General features: G+C 39.3%; 1 protein-coding gene across 20 annotated transcripts in view; it reads left to right on the top strand.

Moving 5' to 3' along the window:
• The window catches only part of Sec31a (SEC31 homolog A, COPII coat complex component), a 79,506-nt gene that overhangs the window by 54,392 nt on the left and 1,054 nt on the right, over positions 1 to 24,060 (top strand). For 7 of the 20 annotated variants that reach the window (XM_023703524.1, XM_023703522.1, XM_023703523.1 and 4 more), the window contains 10 exons: positions 347 to 520; positions 4,194 to 4,367; positions 7,102 to 7,194; positions 7,861 to 7,987; positions 9,920 to 10,261; positions 15,271 to 15,309; positions 16,958 to 17,016; positions 18,622 to 18,882; positions 21,716 to 21,835; positions 22,573 to 22,644. In XM_023703524.1, coding sequence (XP_023559292.1) covers positions 347 to 520; positions 4,194 to 4,367; positions 7,102 to 7,194; positions 7,861 to 7,987; positions 9,920 to 10,261; positions 15,271 to 15,309; positions 16,958 to 17,016; positions 18,622 to 18,882; positions 21,716 to 21,835; positions 22,573 to 22,644 — 1,461 coding nt within the window. The remainder of the gene's footprint in view (positions 1 to 346; positions 521 to 4,193; positions 4,368 to 7,101; positions 7,195 to 7,860; positions 7,988 to 9,919; positions 10,262 to 15,270; positions 15,310 to 16,957; positions 17,017 to 18,621; positions 18,883 to 21,715; positions 21,836 to 22,572; positions 22,645 to 24,060) is intronic. The other 13 variants (XM_012517395.2, XM_023703535.1, XM_004643382.2 and 10 more) reach the window with 9 other exon arrangements.

Below are 24,060 nucleotides of genomic sequence, written 5' to 3'. Positions count from 1 at the left end.
CTTCATTGTCTGTCACCTCATTGCGGGAGTGTTGTTGCAGGATGCGTGGCATGATATTCTCACCCACAGTTCTTGATATCTATCACTTTCACTTTAGATATTTTCCTGTTTTATATCACTAAACAAGCAGTTGGTGGTCTATTTAGGAATATGTAGGCAAAGGTGATAAGCTCTTCATGAGTAAGATTTTTTTTCCATGTTTTTCACCTACCTAAATGGTGGTCAGCAGCTATTTCATAGTTTTCAAACTGGGATAAGTACTATTAAGTACTAATAAGTCTGTACCTTTCCCTGCTTTTTCTCATGATGCTTCTGTTTCTCTTTTACCCTTGTTTCTCTCATTTAGGATCTGATCGAGAAAGTTGTCATTCTGCGAAAAGCTGTACAACTCACCCAAACCATGGACACTAGTACTGTAGGGATTCTCTTGGCTGAGAAGATGAGTCAGTATGCCAATCTCTTGGCAGCCCAAGGCAGTATTGCTGCAGCCTTGGCTTTTCTTCCTAACAACACCAACCAGGTAATTAGAATTGACAGTTGGTCTTCTTTATTGGAACATGCAGATAAGATGTCTCTAGTAGCTGTCACGTGACAGTAGGCATATGTGCGATGTTTTGGAGCAGTTGAATCTCCAATACCCAACTGATAGGTAGATGTTACTGACATTCTTCAAGGATCACTTTAGGAGAACCGAAGCTGTGTCAGAGAAGTGGGATACTTCAGTGGTATATAGATCCCTTTATATTGATGGACTGTAGTAGTTTAGCAAAATGAATGAAAGACCAACTTTATATTTTGAGAGCCAAATGCTGATTCTGTGAATGAGCTTCTTTGTAGGAATTTTTTATGTTGAAAAGTTATGAATATTAATATGTAAAATGATAATTTTTAAATTCTCATGTATCACCTCAAATATTACCAATGAAGTGTATTCTCTATACCATTTTAGTCTGATATCATTTAAAGGTGAGTATATTTTTAAAATTATTTCAAGGTGGAGGAAACCACAACACATCCCTTAAATGTAAAATCCACGTCTTTATAAATTTTTAAAGGGACTATTAAGTAAGTAGTATTAACATAGTCTTTTTTGGTGACTTGACCTAATAGTCTTAAGACTTTTTATTTCATGTAGTTTCATTGTGATTGCAAGATAGAAGACCCGGGGCCAGGGAGATGGCTCAGTATGATAAGCGCTTGACTGGCAAACGCAAGGATCTGAGTTCAATCCCTGGTTCCACAAAAAAAAAAAAAAAAAAAAAGACAGAAGACCCTTTAAGGCTAAGCTAATCTAAGGTTTTCAGATTGGTTAGCCTTAAGATTCCATTCTCCCCATCTCATTTCACTACTGAGGCTTGAACCCAGTGCCTGTACAGGATAGGCATGCACTCTGCCAAAACTAGCAGACATGCTACACACACACACACACACACACACACACACACACACGGTTACACCATGTAGTCCAGGCTGGCCTTGAAATTCATAGGTAACCCAGGCCCACACCCAACTCTGATCTTACTGCCTCAAGCGTTGGAGTGCTGGGATTGTAGGCATGCATCACTATGTTCCACAAACAGCGCTTTTAAATTTTATTTTGAAATAGGATCAAGTTCCCAAAGTGCCCTGGCACTTTATATTCTCCTGCCTAAGATTCTAGACTCCCTAGAAATACAGGCATGTTCTGCCTACCTAACATAAGTCCTAATCTCTAGGGGCTGGGAAGATAGCTTGACAGCATATCAGCACCTGTCTGGCAAGCACAACCTCCCTAGTTCGATCCCCAACCCTGCATGCTGTGCCAGCTCCAGAACCTGGAGTAGTGGCACACGCCTGTAATCCCAGCACTCGGGAGGTTGAGACAGGAGGATTGTTGGGAGCCCAAGACCAGCCTGAGGGCTACAAAAGGGAGCAGAAGGCCAGCCTGAACTGCATGGCGAGACCCTGTCTCTAAAAAAATGTTCTAAACTCTTATATTTAATACCATTTACAATCTCACACATTTTCTATTTGTTTTAAAATCAGAAATAAAACTCAGAACTTCATGCTTGCCAGGCAGGTGCCATGCCACTGTGTTATATCCCCAACTCCCTACTTGTTATTAATACTTTTCTTTGGACTGTGTTTTTTGGTGTTTTATTTTGTTTTTTCTTTTTGAGACAAGGTTTTACTATGCAGTTAAGGCTGGCCTTGAACTCACTTTGTAGCCCAGGCTGGCCTGGGACTTGTGATGATCTTCCAGCCTCAGACCCCAAGGTGCTGCAACTATGGGTGTGTATCACCATGCCTGACATTATTTTTGGTTTTTTGAGACAGGGTCTGTGTAGTTCAGAGTGACCTGAAACTCATGGCAATCCTGCTGCCTCAGCCTCCAATGTGCTGGGATCATAGTTGTGTGAAAGCACACTGGGCTTTTTGGACTTTAAAGAACATTCTTATATAAAAACATAATTTTAATGTTATTTCCCCTGATTCAGCTAAGTAAACTCTGCATTTTCCGGTGAAAATGTCCTGAGACTTTGTGATATTATAGTATATAATTTTCTACCATAAACTACAATAAAGTATAGTTTAAAAGCTCAGATGAGCCAGATATGATTGAATATGCCAGTAATCCTAGTTCCTTGGGAAGCTGAGTGCCTGTATCAAAATAAATTTTAAATGGCTGGGGATGTAGCTCAGTGCAGAGCCCTAGGCCCAACTTCAGCATTCTGCAAACCCCCCAAAAATAAAATTTAAATGATCATTTTAAGACTTCAACAAATTCTTTCATGTATTAAAATAATTTCTTTATATACATATTTATTTGTTTTTTATTGAGAAATATGAATGAGACAGTTTCACAGCTGATTAATAGGACAGTTTTGATAGTCAATACACTGTACATTGTTATCTTCTTAGTGGTTATCTATGGTACAAGAAGCAGACAGGATATTCTGTCCAAACACTGTTAGTACACTTCTTTCTTCTCATTGAGTTAAGCGAAAGTAGCTGTAAATTTATCCTATTTTGTATATATAAATACAAAATGATCTTTCCTTTGTATCTTTTTTTATTTTTAATTTTTTTTTGTCTTGTCACAGTAAAATAATTTCTAAAGCATCTTTAACAATGCTTTATTATTTAATATTTAGAAAATATGTATGATTTACTGTAAATTTATGTAGGATTTAAATGTAAGAGCTATAGATTTGAATTTGAGATCCTAATTTATTTCAAAAAATTTATTGTAAAAATTAATTTTTATCTCTTATAGCACTGCTTTTTTCCATCACCAGCTTTAGCAGTTAATTCTCTTTTGGGGCTTGTTTTAGTTTTATGATTTATGATCTTTTTTTTTTTTTTTTTTGGATTAGCAGAAATTAGATTTCATTTTCCCAGAATCTTAGTTACTTTCCTTGTTGCTAAGACAGAGTATCTGACACCCACAACTTAAGGAAAAAGAAGTGCATTTTGGCTCATGCTGTAGTCCATATTCGGCTGGCTACAAAGCTGAACAGCATGGCAGAGGGACCTGAGAGGAGAGTGGCTCACGATATGAGTGACAGGAAGCAGAGGCTCAGGAGCATTATTACTTAACCTCAAGAAAACATCAAAAGAGCATTGCTGAAAGTGACAATGACCTATAGACATAATTCAAATCTCTGCCTCAGTTAAGTTAGAAGTTGTCATTTTTGCTGGTAAGGTGACTCATGCCTGTAAGTCTAGCGTTTGAGGCTGAGGCAAGAGGATCAAAGGTGTGAGGCCAGCCTGAACTACATGGTAAGACCTTGTGTCAAAAATGGAAGAGCACCAGCCACCAACCGATCACTGAAAAAGAAGTGGCAGCATGTGTCATGGATCTTTCTTTGGAGCCAGTTTTAAATACTAGAAAACCTAATGTTGAACCCTCCAGTGTCAGGATTTATTGTATAACACACACCATATGAATAAAGGGGGGGGGTTACTTACATGATCAGATTACTTTTTATTTTTATTTATTTATTTTTTGGCGGAATCAGGGATTGAACTCAGGCCCTTGCGCTTGCCAGGGAAGCGCTTATTCCACTGAGCCATCTCCTCATCCCTTTTTTATTTTTATTTTTATTGTTATTTTTTTTAATGATCAGATTACTGTAAGAGAATCAATATACTGTCCTACAGTTGGGTGAATCATCATAGTTCGCTTTGTTTTCTTTCATTGCTTCTTACAGCCAAATATTGTGCAGCTTCGTGACAGACTTTGTAGAGCCCAAGGAGAGCCAATACCAGGACAGCAATCACCAAAAATTCCTTATGAGAGGCAGCAGCTGTCCAAGAGCAGGCCTGGACCAACAGCTGGCCACCCACAGATGCAAAGAGCTCCAACTCAGCAATATTATGCTCATGTAAGTGCATGGTCCAGATGAAGGAGGAACATCTAAGCATGTGTGTACAAATCAATAGTTTTCATTTGTTGGACAGAAGATCTTTTACATGGTAAAACTACAACGTTGTCTATACTGTTGGTTTTTGTTTTTTTTTTTTTTTTTTTTTTTTTTTTTTTTTTTTTTTTTATGTGTTTGGTACAGGGTCTCATTATGCAGCTTGAACTCCTAGTGATTTTCCTGTTTTCAGCCTCCCCAGCACTGGGGTTATAAGCATGCACCACCATGCCTGGTGTTGGCCAGCTCAGCGCGTTCCACAGCATGTGGTGCTGGGGATCAAACCCAGGTCCCTGCGCTTGCCTAAGCAGGCGCTTAGTCCTCTGAGCTATCTCGCCAACTCTACTGTTGGGTTTCTTAGGAATGGCATTTCTTATCTATAATCCAAGATCATATTTTTAATCTGTTAAGACATATTTTAGGTATAAATTAGTTTTTAAACTGTCTAGGGAGATTTTTTTATACTATATCCTCAGACCTACCTTACATATGTACATCTGTGTTTTTGGTTTTATTTTTTAACAATATAACTAAATCAGTGGAAACAACCCTTTGAATGATTTAATTTTATAGAATATTTTTAGAAAATATTTTGAGCATTCTCCACATTATGAGTACAGATTTACTATCTCCTGTATCTGCACAATAAAGAATATTCAGAACACATTAGAGAAAAGTGAACAGCTACAGTTTATAAAATGGATTATGGAAAATGTGGAAAGGATTAATGATTTGTGTGTGTGTGTGTGTGTGTGTGTGTGTGTGTGTGTGTGTTACGGGGGATTGAACTCAGGACATTGAGCTCCCCAGGCAGGCACTTATTTTACTGAGCTATCTCTCTAGCCCTTATTTATTTATATAGTAAGTTTGCAGGCACAAAATGTGGTCTCTTTGATTTTTACTGTCTCATGTAGAAACTTTTATTTCCAAACCAGCAGATAACTTTTGTGTATATCCATACATGAAAAGTATTTCTTCCATAATAAATAAATGGTCTTGATTGATAGCAAAATTAACAGATATCCTGCCTTATTTATTTATTTGGTATCAGAGATCGAAATCAGGACCTTGCACTTGCTAGGCAGGCGCTTATGCTGCTGAGCTATCTCCCTAGCCCACGCTGCCTAGTTTAAAATAAAACTAGTGATAGCACTAATGGCACACTTTTACATTTCGCTATGAAAAAAGTAAATCTAAAATCCCAGAAAACTAGCTGGGTGTAGTGCTATACACCTCTAATCTGAGTGCTCAAGAGGCTGGCACAAAGTCACTAACATTGAAGTCCAGTCTGGAATATGTAGTGGGAACACTGCCCATCTCTAAACAGATAAGTAAAATTGCACAAAACTTAAAAGTCATGCTCTACAGTTTGTTACACTTTGGGTTGTGAGTCAAGATAGCTTACATCTAATCTGTTAACTATCTAGAACACTTGTTTTGTTTTGGGTTTTTAAGAGAAGGTTTCAGTCTGCAGTTCAAGCTGTCTAGAAGACTTGCTTTTTTAAAACTGTATTTGACAAATATTTATTGAGACCCTGCTATGGATTCCTGGCATTGTCCTAGCTGTTGGGAGTCTGCTGGAAAGCAAAGTGCACAGAACCATGTGCGCGCATGCACACACACACACACACACACACACACACACACACACCCCCTTGTGGAGATTGTACTAGTGTTAGGAAGTCTGTGACTAAAGTGGGGACATCAGTGTTGGCTGGGGAAACTGAGGCAGAAAAGTCAAGCAGCCTGCCCACACTGAAGCAAGTGTTCATTCCTCAACATTGCATGACTCACTGGTGACCACGCTGAATTAAAGCTTTCAAGTATCTTGTGTTTAGACCAGGCTGTTCCGTAGCACACTGAAGCAAGGCAGGTTCTACACCAGGAGAAGGCAACAGTTATTTTTTATATCTTTATCTGCCTTTCGGGGGAAAGATATATCCTTCATTATTCCTCTTTAATTTACTATTCTCATATTGTAGAAAAGAGAAGTAGGCGGGTGTGATCACCGTGAGTTCGAGACCTGAACTGTATATATTAGACTACCTCAAAGAAATAAAATCACAAAGCAGTGATTTTGATTAAAGCTTATCACCTGCAGAATGAATGAAGACAGTGCTTTGTTTTAAAGCAGTATTTATAGGCAGGCAAAGGAATAAAAGGAAGCCCAGATTAAGTAGCACAGTTCTGCTTTTTTATACAAAGATGGGATAATTTTTAATATTCAGCTTTAATGTGATTGTGTGATTTTTTTTTTTCAAGCCTTGTGTGGGACTAACATGATTTTCATGGCTCTAATGAAATCCAGCAAAGGGAGCTTATGTCAGTATGTTTGCGGAGTACTAGTAGCATGAGTCCTATTAATGCTTCAAAGATCACAATTTTACTTAAATTTTTCCAGAATGTCTTTTTTTCCTCACTTAGAGGATCTCACTTAGTTTTGATGCATGAATGGCATTGCTCCTGTGCTTTGATTAAGTTTTCTTATTGATTTGTCCCTGCTTTTCCCCTTTTGTTGTGAGTATGCTGTTCTTTTGGCATCCCTGCTACATTGAAAGCAATCATCTGACTAATACATGTTACCTTGCCAATTTTGCTTTTTGCTTTGCATCTGCCTGTTAATACCTTTTGGGTTGTTTTTTTCTTTTAACATTTTCATTTTTATTTTCTGTGATTGGTATTTCTGTGTTCGATCCAGGTTAGAATTGCCCCTACTGCCACTACCTGGAGTAACAAAACTCCTACTGCCCTTCCCAGCCATCCACCTGCAGCCTCTCCCTCTGACACACAGGTATATCCTTCATTATTCCTCTTTGAGCAGGATTCTGCTCACTGAAATATATAATTATATGTCCCCTGTTTCCCTCCTCAAGTTCTCCATCATTACTGTACATCCATCGGCCTACTCATTTAATTTTACTACTTTTAGAATGCAAGAGGCAACTTTTAGGACAATTATTTCCTTATCCCTCCTCTCCTTTTGCAGTTCTAAATTGATTTGAGCTAGAAAAATAGTAACTAAGGCTCTAGCAGTATAATTCTGATGGTTTTACTGACAACTTTTTTCTTTTCAATTATTTTTTTCTTTATTCATTTTTTTAAGCACTGCAGAAATAGAAAACTAAAATCTCCTTTATGGCATTTATTACCTATATTCTCAGAGTGGAATAGTGGATGGAAATTATAATAGAGATACATATCCCTGATGATTATCATAATACTATTGATACTCTTTTATAAATGTATTAGCACCTTTTGCCATTCATTGCAGTTATTACTTTGGGCCTGTCTAATCTTTAAATCTTTCAGAATGTGTTGCTCAGCAAGTAATTTATACAGAGTGAAGTTATTCTTTTTTTCAATAAACATAAAATTCCATTTCAGAGGCTAGAAAGCCATATATAAATTACAGCTTGGTCCCAAATATAATCCTTCTTTTTACCATATTCTTTTCTAGGTAGAGAACCCTCCACCTCCAGGATTCATAATGCATGGAAATGTCAACCCAAATGCTGCCACTCAGCTTCCTCCTCCATCTCCAGGTCATATGCACAGCCAGGTACCACCTTACCCACAGCCACAACGTAAGTAGTGTGACCTGAAGTCCTTCACAGTAGATCAGTAGGTCTTGTTTCCTGTAGTAACTGCTCTGAAGCACCAAAACCATAGTCAAATCAGTTTTGGCCAATAAAGTAAGAACCCTCCTGCACAGAACTCTTTCAGTCTCTTCTGTAGAGGAACAGGGTTTCCCTGAAAGACATCCTGAATCAATATTCTGGGAAGGAGCTTCCGTTACTCTGTTCAGGTCATCGGCCCCTGTTCCTGAGCCATCATTACTGAGACCTGGGAAGGAAGGTCAAATGCCTCACTGATTCTAAAATAGAATTTTAAAAATGATTTGGAGCCAAGTGTGGTGGCACATACCTATAATCCCAGCACTCCAGAGGCTAAGGCAGGAGGGTCGCCTCGAGTTCAGGGTTAGCCTGGGCTGCGTGGTAATTTGAAGGCCAAGCTGAACTACATAGTGAGGCTGTCTCAAAAAACTTTAAAAAAAAATTCATGTGTAATTTTATTTCAAGATAGTACAAACCATTTTGTACAGTTGTTTTCAAGGAGTATTTGTTACTCTTTTATTTGTTTGATTTGTGGACTTGGTCCCTTAAATAGTTTGAGATTCATAGCAAAAATGAGCAGAAAGTACAGAGTGCCCACGTAGGCAGCCTCCCTGTTACCTACGTTCTGTGCCATAGTGTGGTGTACTTGCTGCAGTCAGTGCCCTGCAGTGATCCCTGATGCCCACCCCAGACTCCTTAGTTTAGACTCTGCACATTCAGTGCTACATTGTATAGGCTTGGACAAGTGTATTATAGTAAGTATCTGCCATTGGTGTTTGTTTATATTTTGCTTTACTTTTAGGAAATAATTGCACTTGGAAAGTAAAAAAAATTCCCAGTGGTTTCAAAAGCAAAAATCCTAAATAAATAAAATCTCAAAGGGGAAAATTACTATAAGGCAAAACAACTTTCAGAGGGCCAGATGCAGGGACCCAGGTTCAATCCCCACTGTCCTTTGCTGGCCCTGCCCCTGGGGTACGCAAAGGTGGAAACTGACACTGGGCATGGTGTTGCACACCTGTAATCCCAGCACTTGGGAGGCTGAAAACAAAAAAGGATCACTAGGAGTCTCATCTGTGTGGTGAGACCCTGTAGTCCCTGTGCTAAATCCGTTAAAAAAACCCGAACTTTCAAAAAAAGAGGCTATTATCTAGTATGTTCTACACTGATGTTTTTCTTACCTAACATACAGATTTGGCACGGCCTTTCCCTCAAGCGCTCTGTGTGAAAGTGCTGTCTTCAGAGTACTCACCAGAAACTGTAGTTCTAGACACCCTCTGAGAGGCTCATCTCTCCCCTTCCCCCATCACACAGAATGTGGCAATGTCAAGATCTCCCTCTTCAGGGTTCTAGATGAGGCCAGCGGACTTTTTCTATAAAAGGGGCCTGTTGGGTTGTGGGATTCTGACGTGATTCTATCTGGTGGTTGCTGGGTATCAGTGTAGTCTTTTCTTAGAAAAGAAAAAGACTGAATGCTTGAAAAGGTTCCAGAACCAGGGGCTGGGATATAGCTCAGTGGTATAAAGGCCTGCGTGGCAAGCTCAAGGTCCTGAGTTCAATCCCCAGCACCAAAAGAAAATTAAAAAATTTCATAGCCAATACCTATCTAGACTGGCAGTTTCCAAATATTAGAGCTAATTACTTAGGTCATTGGAGCCACAACAACCATAGTGTGATGGTGTTGTTGCTTTACGGTAGGGATTGAATCCAGCACCTTACATGTGCCAGGTAAGCCCTCTTCACAGACCCATACCCCAGCACATAAGTGTCAGCTTTTGGTTTTAACTTACTGCTACTGATGCATACGGTTATTTCCATAGGATAAGCTAACTTGTCAGTTTTGTTGTTGTCCGGAATAAACTTGAAACTAATTGTAATTTTTATTTCTTCTCCTTGGTGTAGCTTATCCACCAGCCCAGCAGTATTCCTTCCGAACAGGGGGGCCGGCACTGTACCGACCTCCACAGCCTTCTGCTCCTCCTGCCTCAAGCACTTACCCTAACACCCCTTATGTCTCTTCTGCTGCTTCCTATTCTGGGCATGCTCCACTCTACGCAACGCAGCACCCGGCCTCCTCTCCTACCTCCAGCCCTGTTGCTGCTTTCCCTCCTCCCTCTTCCTCGGGGGCATCCTTCCAGCATGGTGGACCAGGAGCTCCCCCATCATCTTCCGCTTACTCACTGCCTCCTGGAACAACAGGTACACTGCCTGCTACCAGTGAGCTGCCTGCAGCCCAGAGAACAGGTCTGCGCTTGAGGGGATTGGTTTGCCTGCCTGTTGTTTTGTGCACAGAGAGGGGGGGAAGGGAGGTGCCCTCCTCTGTACTGGTAATGTGAGGTGGCAGTTGAGTTTTCATAACACATTCTATGAGTGTGATTTTCTTATAATAAACTTTAACTGCCAAATGAAGAAACCTTAGCACTTCAGAAGAGGTGTGTAAGTATGTAATCTGCCATTGATCCTAAAATGAGTGGTAAGAAATTCATTGGTAAGTGGTAGCTGAAATCACATTTAGTTCACACTAATTTCTTTACTTGAACAAAGGAATGCCCTGGACTGGGGAGATAGCTCAGTAGAATAAGTGCTTGCCTGGCAAGCACAGGGTCCTGAGTTCAATCCCAGGTACAAAAAAAAAGGAATGTCCTATTCTTAATTGAAAAACTAGAAATTATGTGTTGCTTAAATTCTTCATGGAGATTACACAGTACAGAATCTAATGAAGTTTTAGAAATTTTGTAGTTGTATTTATTTGTAAGGATAGAGCATGATCTCAGTATGCTTGACCAAAAAAAAGTGAGACAGTACAGCTCTCATAAAGAGGCCCTGTGAGACAGCACAAAACTATATCCCCCAGTCTTTAGTTTCCTAGTCTGGCCTTGAACTTGGAATGCTCCTGCCTAGGTCTCTCAGGGTGCTGTGATTACAGGCGTGTGCCACCATAACTGGCTAAAATATTACTGCTACTTTTAAAGTCTTGTGGAGAGTTGGTCCAGAGTTATACATGTCTCGAAACCATAGTACCAACCCCAGTGTACTATATTTTTTTTCTTGTACATATGTATGTATGGTGAAACAAATTATGAATGAAGCATGAGATTAATGACAATAACTAATAAAATAGAAAAATTATAACCTATTGTAAAGCTGCCAGCATCACTATTTTTGTACTTTGGAGCCTTTGTTAAGCAAATCAGAGTTATATGAACAAAAGTACACCAGTCCCATGGCAGCTGAGTAGGTACCTGGGAGGGGCCCTGAAGCACTGGCACGGAGGTGGCTCTGGCATGGATGTGTTAAACAGCAAGGTATCCATGTCTCCCATTGTAGGTGCAAGGCAGAGTAGGATGGCATGAGATCTTTTCAGACTGCTTAGAATAGCACACAATTCATTATTTCATTGCTTGTGAATTATTAATACCCTACAGATTTTTGACCTTGGATAACTGAAACCACGGAAAGTTATACTGCAGTAAGGGAGCATTAATGTACATTCATCCTCCATTACTACACATAAAAATTTCAGTAATATACTGCATGTGTCTGAGTAGTTCGATATTTGGGGGGCAAAGTGTGCCAGCTTGTTTGTAGAGCATCTTTTTGTAAGTGCTGGTACTTTTTGACACTACCCATTAAAGTAAGTGGGTAGTGGGAGTTCTTGATGAAGAGGAGTATGGGCTCAAGAAAATCCCCTCTTCGTTGTCACTGCTGGGTATGCTCGTACAGTGACTCCGGGAGGTTTAGGCAGGAGGACTGCAGGTTTGAGCCTAGTCAGGCAACTTTTGGGAGACTGTTTCTAAGTAAATACAGAGCAGGAGATACGAGCCAATGAGAAAGCTAAGGTTCAGTCCCCAGTACCAGAGTTAAAAAGAAAATAGTACGGGAAAGTAGGGGAAAGAAGTAGGGATGAACTAATCTTGTTCACGATCCAGTACTCGCTGCAAAGGTCTTGCAACTGAAATAAGTATAATTAGAGTTGGGTCTTTTTTTAATGGCTGATGAGGGAACTGAATTTCTTAGGAGTTATATATTCTACTGTGGTAAGCATTTTATGTATTCTACTACAGTTTAAATATTTGCACAGGTGTTTTTTTCCTCTTTTTGGGCACAGATGAGTCTGGGCTTTTACACAGAGCAATGCAAAGTTCTAACCTGCCTGGGAAACAACGGCTAACAAGCAGCAGCACAAAAATATGTTCTGATATTCAGCATGTACTGTGCATGCCTACCTGCTTTGTTATTTCTCGCACATTAACATTCTCTCATGTTTTAATGGTTTTAGTTTGCCATGTTTTATTTTTACATTTCCTAAAATTTTTTTAAAGTTATATAAGTAATCGAGACTGAAATTTCTCTTATTCTAATGTGTCTTAGATCAAGATTTTGTTTAGAATTTGGGAATTCTAGTGGGCCAGTCAATAATTCCTAATAGAAACAAACTAGCTTTTCATGCTCAATATCAGTGAACCACAGAATTACATACTCAGCATTAAAAGTTGGAATCCACAAAACATTCATTCAGAAAATTCTTAATGAACACCTCAGTCTACAGTAACTTCCTGTTCTCACTAGCCTCTACACATTATTACTGTTTGTCTCTTGGTGTGGGACCTTCTAGGTACCTGATAGAAGTAGAATCATGCAAATTGATAACAAATTTGAACAAGGTTTATCTGGGTAAAAATGAAATATAGTGAAACATAGTACATGATTTAAGGACAGGAGGAATTAGCCAGGCAGGTATCAGGGAGAAGGTATGACCACTGTCAGCCTCTTCCCTTTGGTTCTGTGGCCCTAGCAGCCCAGCTGACTGTTCCTGTAGAGACTCTTAGGGATTCTGATTGGATTCAGTTTTACTCCTAACCTTCCGTAAATTTGGTTTCATTGTGACTTTGTGTCATCTTACCAAGGAAGAATATGGAAATTGCCTCCCAAGCTTCTTTGTGCTGCTCCTAGTTCATGAAATCAAGACATCCTGCCAGGCTTCCATGTCCCTGGTAACTCCCTGCCCCAAGAAGTCAGTGACCAAAACAGTTGCTATCTTTATCATTTTCCAGCCATGGGACAGGAAAAAGGGAGGTTGATGAGACTCACAGAGCCCACCCCAAACTATGCACAGTACTTCTAGGTGTGTCATTGCTGCAGTTCGGCTAGAGAGTGTGTCAATGGTTCATCAGGTCGGTCCTGCTGAAATACATTTCACTCCCTAAGCATTTATTATCTGTATGGTGAGGACATTACTGTCTTGTATGGGGTGTCAGTTGTAAGGTCACAGGTCCTTTAAATTAAAAATAGAAAACCACTTCTGGAGAGTTATCATTGATTACTGTTTTCTTCCGTTAAGCGTGATAAAGAAGTTGGCTGGTTTACAAGCCATATTGTATGAAAAATGTCTTAATCAGTTAATCCTAGAATCTCATTTCACATGACAAGACTAGGTTATTGGAATGCCTCTCTCACCTCAGAATGTTTTGGTTTTGTTTCAGAAGTACCAGGGATTGAACCCTGGGCCTTCACACTACATTCTCAGCTGCTCTTTTTTATTTTAAGGTAGGGTCTCAGTCATCCAGATTGGGGTCAAACCTGTGGTCTTCCTGCTCCAGCTTCCCAGAGTGCTGGGATTAGAAGTTGCACCACTGGGATCAGCTCCAGCTTCTTGAGCTCAAACTGAGTTGAATTCACTCTTTTAATTAGTATATTCTATTGGTTCCTCCCTTGCCATGTGAAAGTGGTTGAATTATAAATTGTTTTGATTGAGGTTGGGCCTGCTTTGACCTCATTGTCTGACAGTGTGAGTTGCTGTGTTTGAGCCTGTTTACCTCTTCTCCAATGTTAGAAACACCCAAGTTCTAGCTTTTAAAAGATCTGGGAGGCTTGTGGTGTCTCCCAATCCATGTATCCCCAGAATGATAGATAGTATGAGATGAATTTCTGTGAATTTCCTGGCCCTGTTATTTGTATTCATAGTCATGGTGTGATCCCAGAATCACATACGCTTCAGACTGCAGAAAGACCCACAGGGGCCTTCAAACCTGGCAGCAAGGAGTAGCACAGTTTGCTGATGGTGTTGGCATGTTGGTGTTAGACACAGAGCTGGGTGGACTTTCCCTCTTTCTCCTTAAATTCTTACAGCTGTGATACCAGCAATATCCATGTCACGGAGAGGTGGCTACAAAGACTGAACTTGAGGCCCTGCCATTTTACCTCATTAACTAGAATCTGAATTTAAATGACTAGAATTCTTCTCAGCTGATATAAATAATAGCTTTGAATAACCTTTGATTTTTGTGATGTAATATGTTGATAAGTGCAATCTTCAGTGGTGTTGCTGAGCTTCATTTGTCAGTTAGAAAATGGGATTGTACCTGTAATCCCAGCTACTCAAGAGACTGAGGTGGCAGGATCACAAGTTTTAACACCAGCCTGGGCAATTTACCAAGATCCTGTCTCAAAAATTTTTAGAAATCTGAATAACTCACTGGCAGAGCATTTGCCTCACAAGTACAAGGGCCTGAGCTGGGTCTGCAGTAGGGGGGGAAAAAGGCAAATGATTAATGAAATAATAATTATTTTAAGTAAAGGAATAGAATTTACTTGGTTTGTTTTTGTTTTTTGTTTTTGGTGTTGGGGATTGAACTCGGGACCTTGTGCTTGCCATATCCCTGGCCCAGAATTTCCTCTTACAGTAAGAAAAAAAAAAAGATAATATTTAAGAGTTAATTTAATCTGACATGAATGAATTCACACTGGCTAGAAACTTAATTGGATAGATGGTATTTCACATGAGTTGCTTGTTTTTGGAGGATTCTTTTTTTTTTTTTTTTTTTTTTTTTTTTTTGTCTTTTTGAGACAGGGTCTCACTATGCAGTTCAAGGTTGGCCTCTAAGCTCACTTTGTGGCCAGGCTGGTCTCAAACTCTCAACGATTGTCCTGCTTCAGCTTCCTGAGTGTTGCGATTACAGGAGTGCACCACTGCACCAGGCCATATGACTTGTAAGAAGTAAATTTTAGAGCTGGGCTCTGGTGTATACCTGCAGTCCCAGCACTCAGGAGGCAGAGGCAGGAGAATTGAGAGCTTGGGGCCAGGCTGAGCTACAGAGTAAGACCTTGCTTACCACAAAAGTAAGTTTTGTGCCTTATGAAATTAGTTTGCTTTTAGGGGGTGGTTGATAGAGGGAGAAGAGACAGTTATAAGAAGTAGAGTTAAGAATGTCTTCAGCAATACTATTGAAGTGACTTCTATATTTTGTCTACAGAAAATCAGTCTATCCAAGACCAGACACTTATGTTTGAAGGTGAAGTGGTTGTAAAGTATACCTTTGGAAATCTTTGAATCATTGAATACAATTAATGAATGGGCAATAACGATAATGCATGTGAACTGTAAAGATGATGATGTTCTGAATCTAATCTTAGTCTTTTATTATTTGATATACCAATTGAATCAAATTTTACAACTGATTGGATTTATATGACAAATAGCTTTAAATCATAAAAACTTTATTTTATGTAATCGAAGATAGCTAAACCAAAATTGTCTTAGCTATAGTTAAGGTTGGTGGTGATGGGAGAGATTGAAATGATTAGCCTGGTCAGCAGCAGTTTTAAGAATTTTTAAACAGATAACAGCATGCGATTTAATACTTTGTGGTTAATTTTAGCATTTTTGGTCTTATTTGGCATTTTATCTTGTACACATGTGGGAAATTATCTTTTCGAAATCAAAGGAAATAAGTACGTGGTTAGATCTATAGTTTTAAATGTCTCTTTGATATTGTTCATATACCACAATTTCTTTGGTTGCTTAACAATTTGTTGTGACAATATCCATATCAGTTAAACAGTAGAAGTGAAAATATTGAAAGAAAACTTATTGAAAGGGAAGGGTTTTTTGCCTGTGCATAACCATATAAACTAAAGGGTTTTTTTGTTTTAAAGCAGGTACTGGTATCTTATAGAAGATATCAAAACTCACACTTAAAGAAATACAAAATTATTATATTTTAGTGTTCTAAATGTATCTTATTTTGTAGAATGTTTGATTTCTTGGAGGTATTAAAACATTTAATGAGTTCTGTTACCAGTGTCCATTTTTTCACTTTGCAGTGGTAGAACTATGTGTATTTTTGCAAGGACATATGCTGTATAATTGACAGTATAATTGCTGTCAGCCTGTACAGATATTTGAGTGCCTTTTTCTACTGTATAAGTAGTTCTTAAGGCTAACATAACAAAAATTACTAGTGTCATATAATTGTTTTTTAAAATAGTATTTCTTGGGGCTGGGGAGATGGCTCAGTGAAATAAGCGCTTCCCTGGCAAGTGCAGAGGCCTGTGTTCAATCCCCCAGTTCCACAAAAAAAAAAAAAGTATTTCTACTATTTGTAGATGATTCACTTGAGTTAATTTTGGAAGGTGTGGGTAAGAAAGGAATTGCTAGCTTTTTTGAGGAGAGATGTTGAATGTATCAGACTAGACATTTTTTGCTTTAGTAGACAGGTGATTTACATTTTCTTTTTTTTTTCTTTTTTTTTTTTTTTTTTTACTATCTATTTGATACAGGGTCTCACTGTGTAGCTCAGACTTGCAGTGATCCTCCTGTCTCAGCCTCCTCAGCTCTGGAATTACAGGCGTATGCCACCATGCCTGATCTCGCTCAATGTGCCTGGGGTTGTAGCTGGCATAGCAAGTGGGATTTACTTTTTCTTAAGAAAAAATAGCTGATCTTTGTAGGCTGTGCACTAGTATAGACATACAGATTTCATAATCTTATGTTAAAGATATGAGATTTAGAATCCAAGATTATGTAGTGAGCCCACAACTCACCTGGTAAAATCTGTGAATTCAGTTAAGGGAGGATTTCAAAGTATTAGATGATAAGTTCAGTTTCAGTTTCTTCCTTTAAATATTCTAAAGAAAAATGTCCTGTGTTACCTATTCCAGGTTCTCAGAATGGATGGAATGATCCTCCTGCTTTGAACAGAGTGCCCAAGAAAAAGAAGGTACTAGAACAAGATGCCCAACCAGTGGCTTCCAGATCTTATAGGGTTACATAGCCACCTGGCACATACCACATTTCACTGATCCTTTTAAAAGCAAAGCTTACTGATAGAAGTGCTCAAAATGTATTTCATCAGGTGTCTTCTAATGGATGCAAGAAAGAAAGTAGAAAACAGTATCTCCAGAAATTAAAGCCCTTTCAGAAAACAAGATGTAAATTCCTAGCAGACTTCATAAAACATAAGAAATGAAATTTCAGGCCTTAGGTTTTTTTTGTGTGATTGGGCTTTTTTGTTTGTTTGATTTTGTCTGGAGACAGGGTCTCATTGTAGTTTAGGCTGGCCTTGAGCTTCCAACGATCCTCCTGCCTTAGCCTCCCAGTGTGGGGACTACAGGTGTGTGTGTTACCACGCCCAACTCATGTTTGTTTGTTTTTTTTTAAGGAGTTGCTTTGTTCTTTGTGTGGCAGCAGTAACTATGCTTTTATATTTATATTTTTAAAACCGCTATCTGATAATGAGTGAAGAAATAGCCTTATAGTTGAGCATTGTTTTGTTTATTGGTAATGATTGAAAGCTATTTGTGCACACAATAAGATTTTCCTTCTTTCTTTGCAAGCCATTTCTGCTTTTTATTCCTAGTGACTCCCTTCTCTCAAATGTAATAATGAGGTCAGAACATACAGCTTGGTAATGATCAGACACTGAATCTCCACTTCTAGTGTCATAGAATTGCTGGTAGTATCTACCTTTGATCTAGAAAAGGGGTATATTAAATTATGTCCTGATGAGCCAGGCGTTGTGCACACCTGTAATCCCAGCATTTGAGGGGGCTGAGGCAGAAACAAGTTTGAGCCACTCTTAGGGAGCTAAACAAAACCCTGTCACACAAAATAAAGAACTAGGGTGTAACTCAGTGCACAGGCTTTGTGCTCAATCCCCGGTCACATAAAAAATATATATAGATCACAAAAGCTAAACATCAGCATATCTTGACTCCTGTATTGCTAGATACATTTCCTAGACTTGGCATCCTCTTTCGGAATGCTATTGTTTTAGTGACCCTTTACTGGGAATAACAAGGGGAGAAGGAAATGTCCAGGTTTGAGTTCCTTATACTTCTTAGCCATGTTAGTTTTACTTTTATGGGTTTTTTTAAATTTTTTTTGCAGAACTGGGGATTGAACTCAGGCCCTTGAGCTTGCCAGGGAAGCGCTTATTCCACTGAGCCATCTCCCCAGCCCCTACTTTTATGTTTTACTCTAGAAATTTATATAAAATCTTATTTGTGAAAAATAATTGTAACTACTGTTAATTTTTAAAAAAAAAAATCATAGAATGGTTTAACTCCTTATTTGAAGCTGGGAAATGTTGCCATCTCTGGCTGTCTCGCTGTCCCTCTCTCTCTTACTCTCTTTTTTGAGACAGGGTCTTACTGTGTAGTTCAGACTGTCGTTCAACTCTGTCTAGCCCAGGCTGGCCTCGAACTTGTGGAGATCCTCCTGCCTCTGCTTCCTAAGTGCTGGGATTATAGGTGTTGTGCCACTGTATCTGGCCATATCCCTTTTCTTTTTATTCTCAGTGTCTTTTCTTTCCATGTTTTAAAAGATGCCTGAAAACTTCATGCCTCCTGTTCCCATAACATCGCCAATCATGAACCCTCTGGGTGACCCCCAGTCACAGATTCTGCAGCAGCAACCTCCAGCTTCAGGACCACTATCAAGCCAAGCTTCCTACCCGCAGCCACATCTGGGCAGCCAGCCCTTCCACGGCCTGCAGCAGCCGCTCAGCCAGGCTGGTATGCCTACGTCTTTCCCAAAGCCCAACATCGAGGGTGCCCCAGGGGCTCCGATTGGAAATACCATACAGGTAACAGTAAATCCATGGGCATGGAGTGACAAGACACTTCACTGGCCTTAATGTGTTAACTTTTATGATTATACCATTATTAAAAATTTAAGGTTTCAATGTAGACAACCTATACAAAAAATAGTAACCCCTTTGTTCATTTCTTTAGTTTATTTTTTGAGATAGTCTCATTGTGTAGTTCAACCCACTGTGTAGCCCAGGCTGGCCTTGAATTCATGGTGATCCTCTTGTCACTTTACAATATTAAAGACATAATCAGTTATATTTTAGGTATGTATAAAAACTAATAACATAACATTTATTTGAATAGAGATACACTTTATTGTTTTTCATACAAATAGTGTTGAAGAATTAACATTTTCAAATAATTGGCTTAGATCCACAAAGATATTGTCCTGTTGTGGTGACACATGCCTGTAATCCTTGCTACATGAGAGGCTAAGACAAGAAGATCGCAAGTGTAAAGCAAACCGAGCAGTAAGAGACCCTGTCTCAAAATAAAATTAAACAGAAAAGTCTGAGTTTATATATAGCTCAATGGTAGAGTGCTGTACAAGTCTCTGGGTCAGTCCCCAGTACCAAAATAGTGTTGCATCTGTTCATAAAAAGTAAAGTGCGCAGATCACAGTTCAGCATTGAGCATTTGAAGTGCGCTTCACTCGGAGCTGTGGTACAGACCTCTGCTCCCAGCTGCTCAGGAGGCATCTGATGCAAGAGCATTGGTGATTTAAGGCCATCATGGGCAATTTAGTGAGATCTTGTATCAAAGTAAAGGCTTACAGAAGGCTGTGGATGAAATGTAGCTCACTGGTAGAGCACTTGCCAAGCAAGCCTGAAGCACTGGGTTCAGTCCCCAGCATCTCCCAGAATATGAAATTCCTGCACAAGTAAACAACTGACTTTATCCTTCTTTTGTCTTTCACTTGATTTGATTTGTTTTCTGAGGCAGGGTCTCAGCTCAGGCTGGCCTTGAACTCACTGTGTCGTACAGGCTGGTTCCGAACTCCGGTTAATTCTTCTGCCACAGCCTCGAGTGCTGAGATTACAGGTGTGCGCCACCATGCCCAGCTTTTGACTTGTTTTACTCAAATTTGTAAAGCTTGTGTGTCTTGTCACAAGAGTATGATTTATAGTTAAGTGATAGTTGTGTTTAAGATTTTAAATATAAGTTAAGCTATAAAAACAAATAACATTGAAGGTAGGAAGACTTGCATCTTTTCACAAATATATAAATTATAAAAACTTGTTACATGGAGACACTGGCTAGCTGTCACTGGGCTGTGGACCTGCACTCTCAGGCTATCCCCACCTAGTACAGAGCCACAGTTAGCACTGCAAGGAGGGGCCTGTGGTGTCCAGCCAGGCTCCCCCGCAGCTGCCTGGCTTCTTGAGTTGCGGCACACAGATCGTACTCTTCCTCACACGCCCTGTCTTCTTGACCTGTGTACTTTCTCAGTCAGCAAGTCCATCATCTTTTCTGTGGACTGCAGCAAAAACTGAGGAATCAGCTTTATGCTCTTTTTCCCTTTAAGTGGAAAAGGTATGTCTAGTCTGCAGGCTGCTTGCCTGTTTTTTTTTTTTTTTAAGGTTATAGTACAAATATTAAAAATAAAGCTTTGTTGCTTATGTGTAATGAAAGACTCATTACTCAGTCTGACCTTCATACACCAAAAAGTTGTCACCCATGTAAAAGATCCCCCAAAGTTGGTTGACATTAAAATATTTCAATCACTTTTCTACTTTTCTACTTTAGTCAGTGCTACTTTTCCTCAGTTTCACCAGTACAGAAGCTTCCAAATTAGTCTGCCATCATCTGCCTTAATCTGTATCTAATTTGGTTTTGTCTCCTCTTTGCTTAGAGTATTGTAGCTTTCCATTGTTCTTGGGATGAAGAACTGTTTGTGAAGGCCTCAGCCCATACTCCTTGTTCGGTCTGTCTCTGCTCTGGCTTCACTGGCTACCAGTTAGTCCCCTTGTCCTTTCCCACAACTGTTTAATGGTTTTAATTTTGAGACAGAGTCTTGCTAAGTTACCCAGGCTGGCCTCAAACTTTTGTCCTTCCTGCCTCAGCCTTCTGAGGGCTGGGGTTATGGGCGCATGCCACCACTCCCAGCCAGCTGAGTTTTGAATGAATGAAAGAATAATACTGATGAGGATGGGTGGACCACGGATAGATTCAAAACAAGTAATTTGTAGTAATGACTGTGTCGACTTCAGTTTTAGAGTATAGTAGTTATGTTAAAGATTAACTATTTGATCGTGTTGAAGCCAACACAGAACTTGCTGCTGTGTTTTCTTTCTTCAGTGATAAATAAAAAACTTACAAGAAAAAAAAAAAGAATAAGCTAGTAAGTCAAAATTTAGAAAAATGTTCTCATTTTTCAGTGATATCCTTAGCAACATTATGCTCTATTCTGAAACCTTTCGCTTAACCTTACAATTTACACAGTAGATAGTTGACCTCTAAGAATAAAATAAGAAATGCCAAGATAGTAAGATGTAAGCAAGCAAGCAGCGCAAGCAGCCACTCTAACCAGTCAACTGTGTTTTCCCAGGCACAGTTTACTTCCCATCTGTTATATCCAGTAATGGCCAGTATATGTCCCCTGGTTGCTGCCTGTCCAATCTCACTCAGGAAAATGCAGCCTGTGGGAGCAGGGCTCTCCAGTCATCTGGTTATCAGCTTTACTTTCCCTAGGCAATTCTGCATGTTAAGTTATCATATGATTTTGAATAGGCTTGTTTACAATGTTGCTGGTTTCTCTTCATTGCGTAGATTCAGAACTTCCTGTATAAGATGCCTTCTTATCATTTCTAATATTATTTCTTACAGCATGTACAGTCTTTGCCAACAGAAAAAATTACTAAGAAACCTATTCCAGACGAGCACCTCATTCTGAAGACCACATTTGAGGATCTTATCCAGCGCTGTCTCTCTTCAGCCACAGATCCTGTATGTATTTTTTTCTCATATTTTGTTTAATCAAAATAATGATTCTTTGAGCTCTTCTGTTATTGCTTGAAGTCATACAAGATATGGTTCTTTAAACAATTGTAGAAAACTAATAAAGTTAGCACGTAATTATTATGCAGAAATGTATTTGTTTCATACATAAACAGACTTAATCTTCATAGTAACTCCAGTATAGGTAAACTTCACCTTTTTATTTTACAGATAAGGAAATTAAGGCAAAGAACAGTAAGTCTTCTTATCTGAGATCAGGGCCAGCATTTCAGCCTGGAGAGTCTGGTTCTAGATTCCTACAAGCCTCCTGTTTGGTACATGAAGAGAAGGGTGGTCTTCAGGCAATCCCAGTTTGGAGATTCTTCCTGAATTTACAGTTGAAGCTTTTGAAACTAGATAGATCAACTTTAACTTTGCTTTGTAACGATCTTAAAGATAGTTTAAAATTGTAGATACTGAAGTCTTAGTCATAGTTGAAGCCAGGGAAGTCCAGTCAGTACCCTTTCTGCAGTCTAGGAGGAAGGCTCATTCTCTCCACTGCCTGCCATCCTGCTCTTGATAGATTACTGAGCCCTGTTCTAAGTGTTCTTGATCCTAGTTGCCTCCCATTTCTTTGATAAAAGAAAGCTCTTTAACATTTGAAGAGTAAGGTTGAGTGAAGTGAGATAGGGACAGTTCTGTGAGTAAAGTGTTCCCGTATAACATGTGCTTTTCCTCTCCTACAGCAAACCAAGAGGAAGCTAGATGATGCCAGCAAACGTTTGGAGTTTTTATACGACAAACTTAGAGAACAGACAGTAAGTTTGAGGAAGAAGAAAGGTTTTTTTTTATAATAACCAGTTATTTCTTTAAAAAAAAAAAGATTGATTGATTGATTGATTGATTGATTGATTGATTTGGTACAGGGTCTCACTACACAGCTCAGACTTGTTGTGATCCTCCTGTCTCAGCCTCCCCAGTGCTGGGATTACAGGCATGTGCCACCACGCTCAGTTTGGTAGCTGGCTCGGTGCAGGACCAGCCCAGCATGCAGTACCAGGGATCAAACTCAGGTCCTTGCACTTACCAGGCAGCCGCTTAAACCACTGAGCTGTCTCCCCAGCCCTATAACCAGTTATTTCGAGTTGGTAGTAAAATAAGCATCTTGTTAGCCCTTTTAGTCATTTTGGTGACAACAGTGTTGCGACAGTTACAGAATGGGCTTTCCTCTGACCATTCATGAGTCCTGGATTTTATTTGGAGTGACAGAATAGCACAGAAGAGAGAGATTTAATGCTTTTCATACAAAGAATAAAAACAAACTGGGCTGTATTGGCCCGAAGGTAGCTGGACTTTCATTGTCCATTTTATGGCCTGTGTATTGAGAAACCAGAATCTAGACAGGTACTTCGTTTTCTGGGGAAGAAATCTTCCTTACATTTTAAGACTCCTGATCTTTGTTTTTCTGCAAGAGCAGCTGTTCTACAAAGGCAAAGCCAGAAGAGCAGGGTGATAGATGTGCTGTACAGAGAGAGCCCCCAGCTGGGGAGGGCTGTTTTTTACCCCACTCCTCCATTCAGTTCTAAAAGTTTTATTGATGAAACCTTCAAGATGGGAGAGAACAAAAAGAGCTAGCATTTTTATGTTTGTATGTCGACATTCTTCCAGCCCATTCTCCATACCCAGTCTCATCAGATAAAAATACCTTATTTCCCTCAAAAGAGCAGAACCAGAGAAAGTTGATACACCAGTTGAGGGGCATGGTTCATTAACTGATTGAAAATAGTTTCTACCTAAATTATCAACTTGTTTTTGGTTTTTTTGTTTGTTTTTTTATCAACTTGTTTGACAAGTGCTGATGTGGAAAAAAATGCAAGCTTTATGTTTTTAAGAAATGATAAGGCTGCACATGGTGGCATGTACCTGGGGTCCCAGGACTACAAGAGACTGACCTGAAGGGTCGCTTGAGCCCAGACTGGCAACATAGTGGGATTTTTTCCCAAAAGGAAGACAGGATTATAAAAAGCAGTTGAGAACTGGTAAATCGAGTATATGGTCAGGCAGATACTTTAGTAGAGTTTGAAATACCCTACTAATAGAAGTAGACCAAAAATTCAGGACTCTTGTTGTTGATAAGATTTTGAATAAATTGGGTATTTACCTTAAGACCCCATGATTTAAGAATTTTTAATCTCGTTCATAAATTTAGGAAAAGTTTTAAAATAAATGAAACA

This window comes from Octodon degus, unplaced genomic scaffold (genome assembly GCF_000260255.1).
Source record: "Octodon degus isolate 3935 unplaced genomic scaffold, OctDeg1.0 scaffold00173, whole genome shotgun sequence".
NCBI classification, from domain to species: Eukaryota; Metazoa; Chordata; class Mammalia; order Rodentia; family Octodontidae; genus Octodon; species Octodon degus.
The sequence above is the reverse complement of the archived record's forward strand: the minus strand, read 5'-3'. Positions and strand labels throughout refer to the sequence as shown.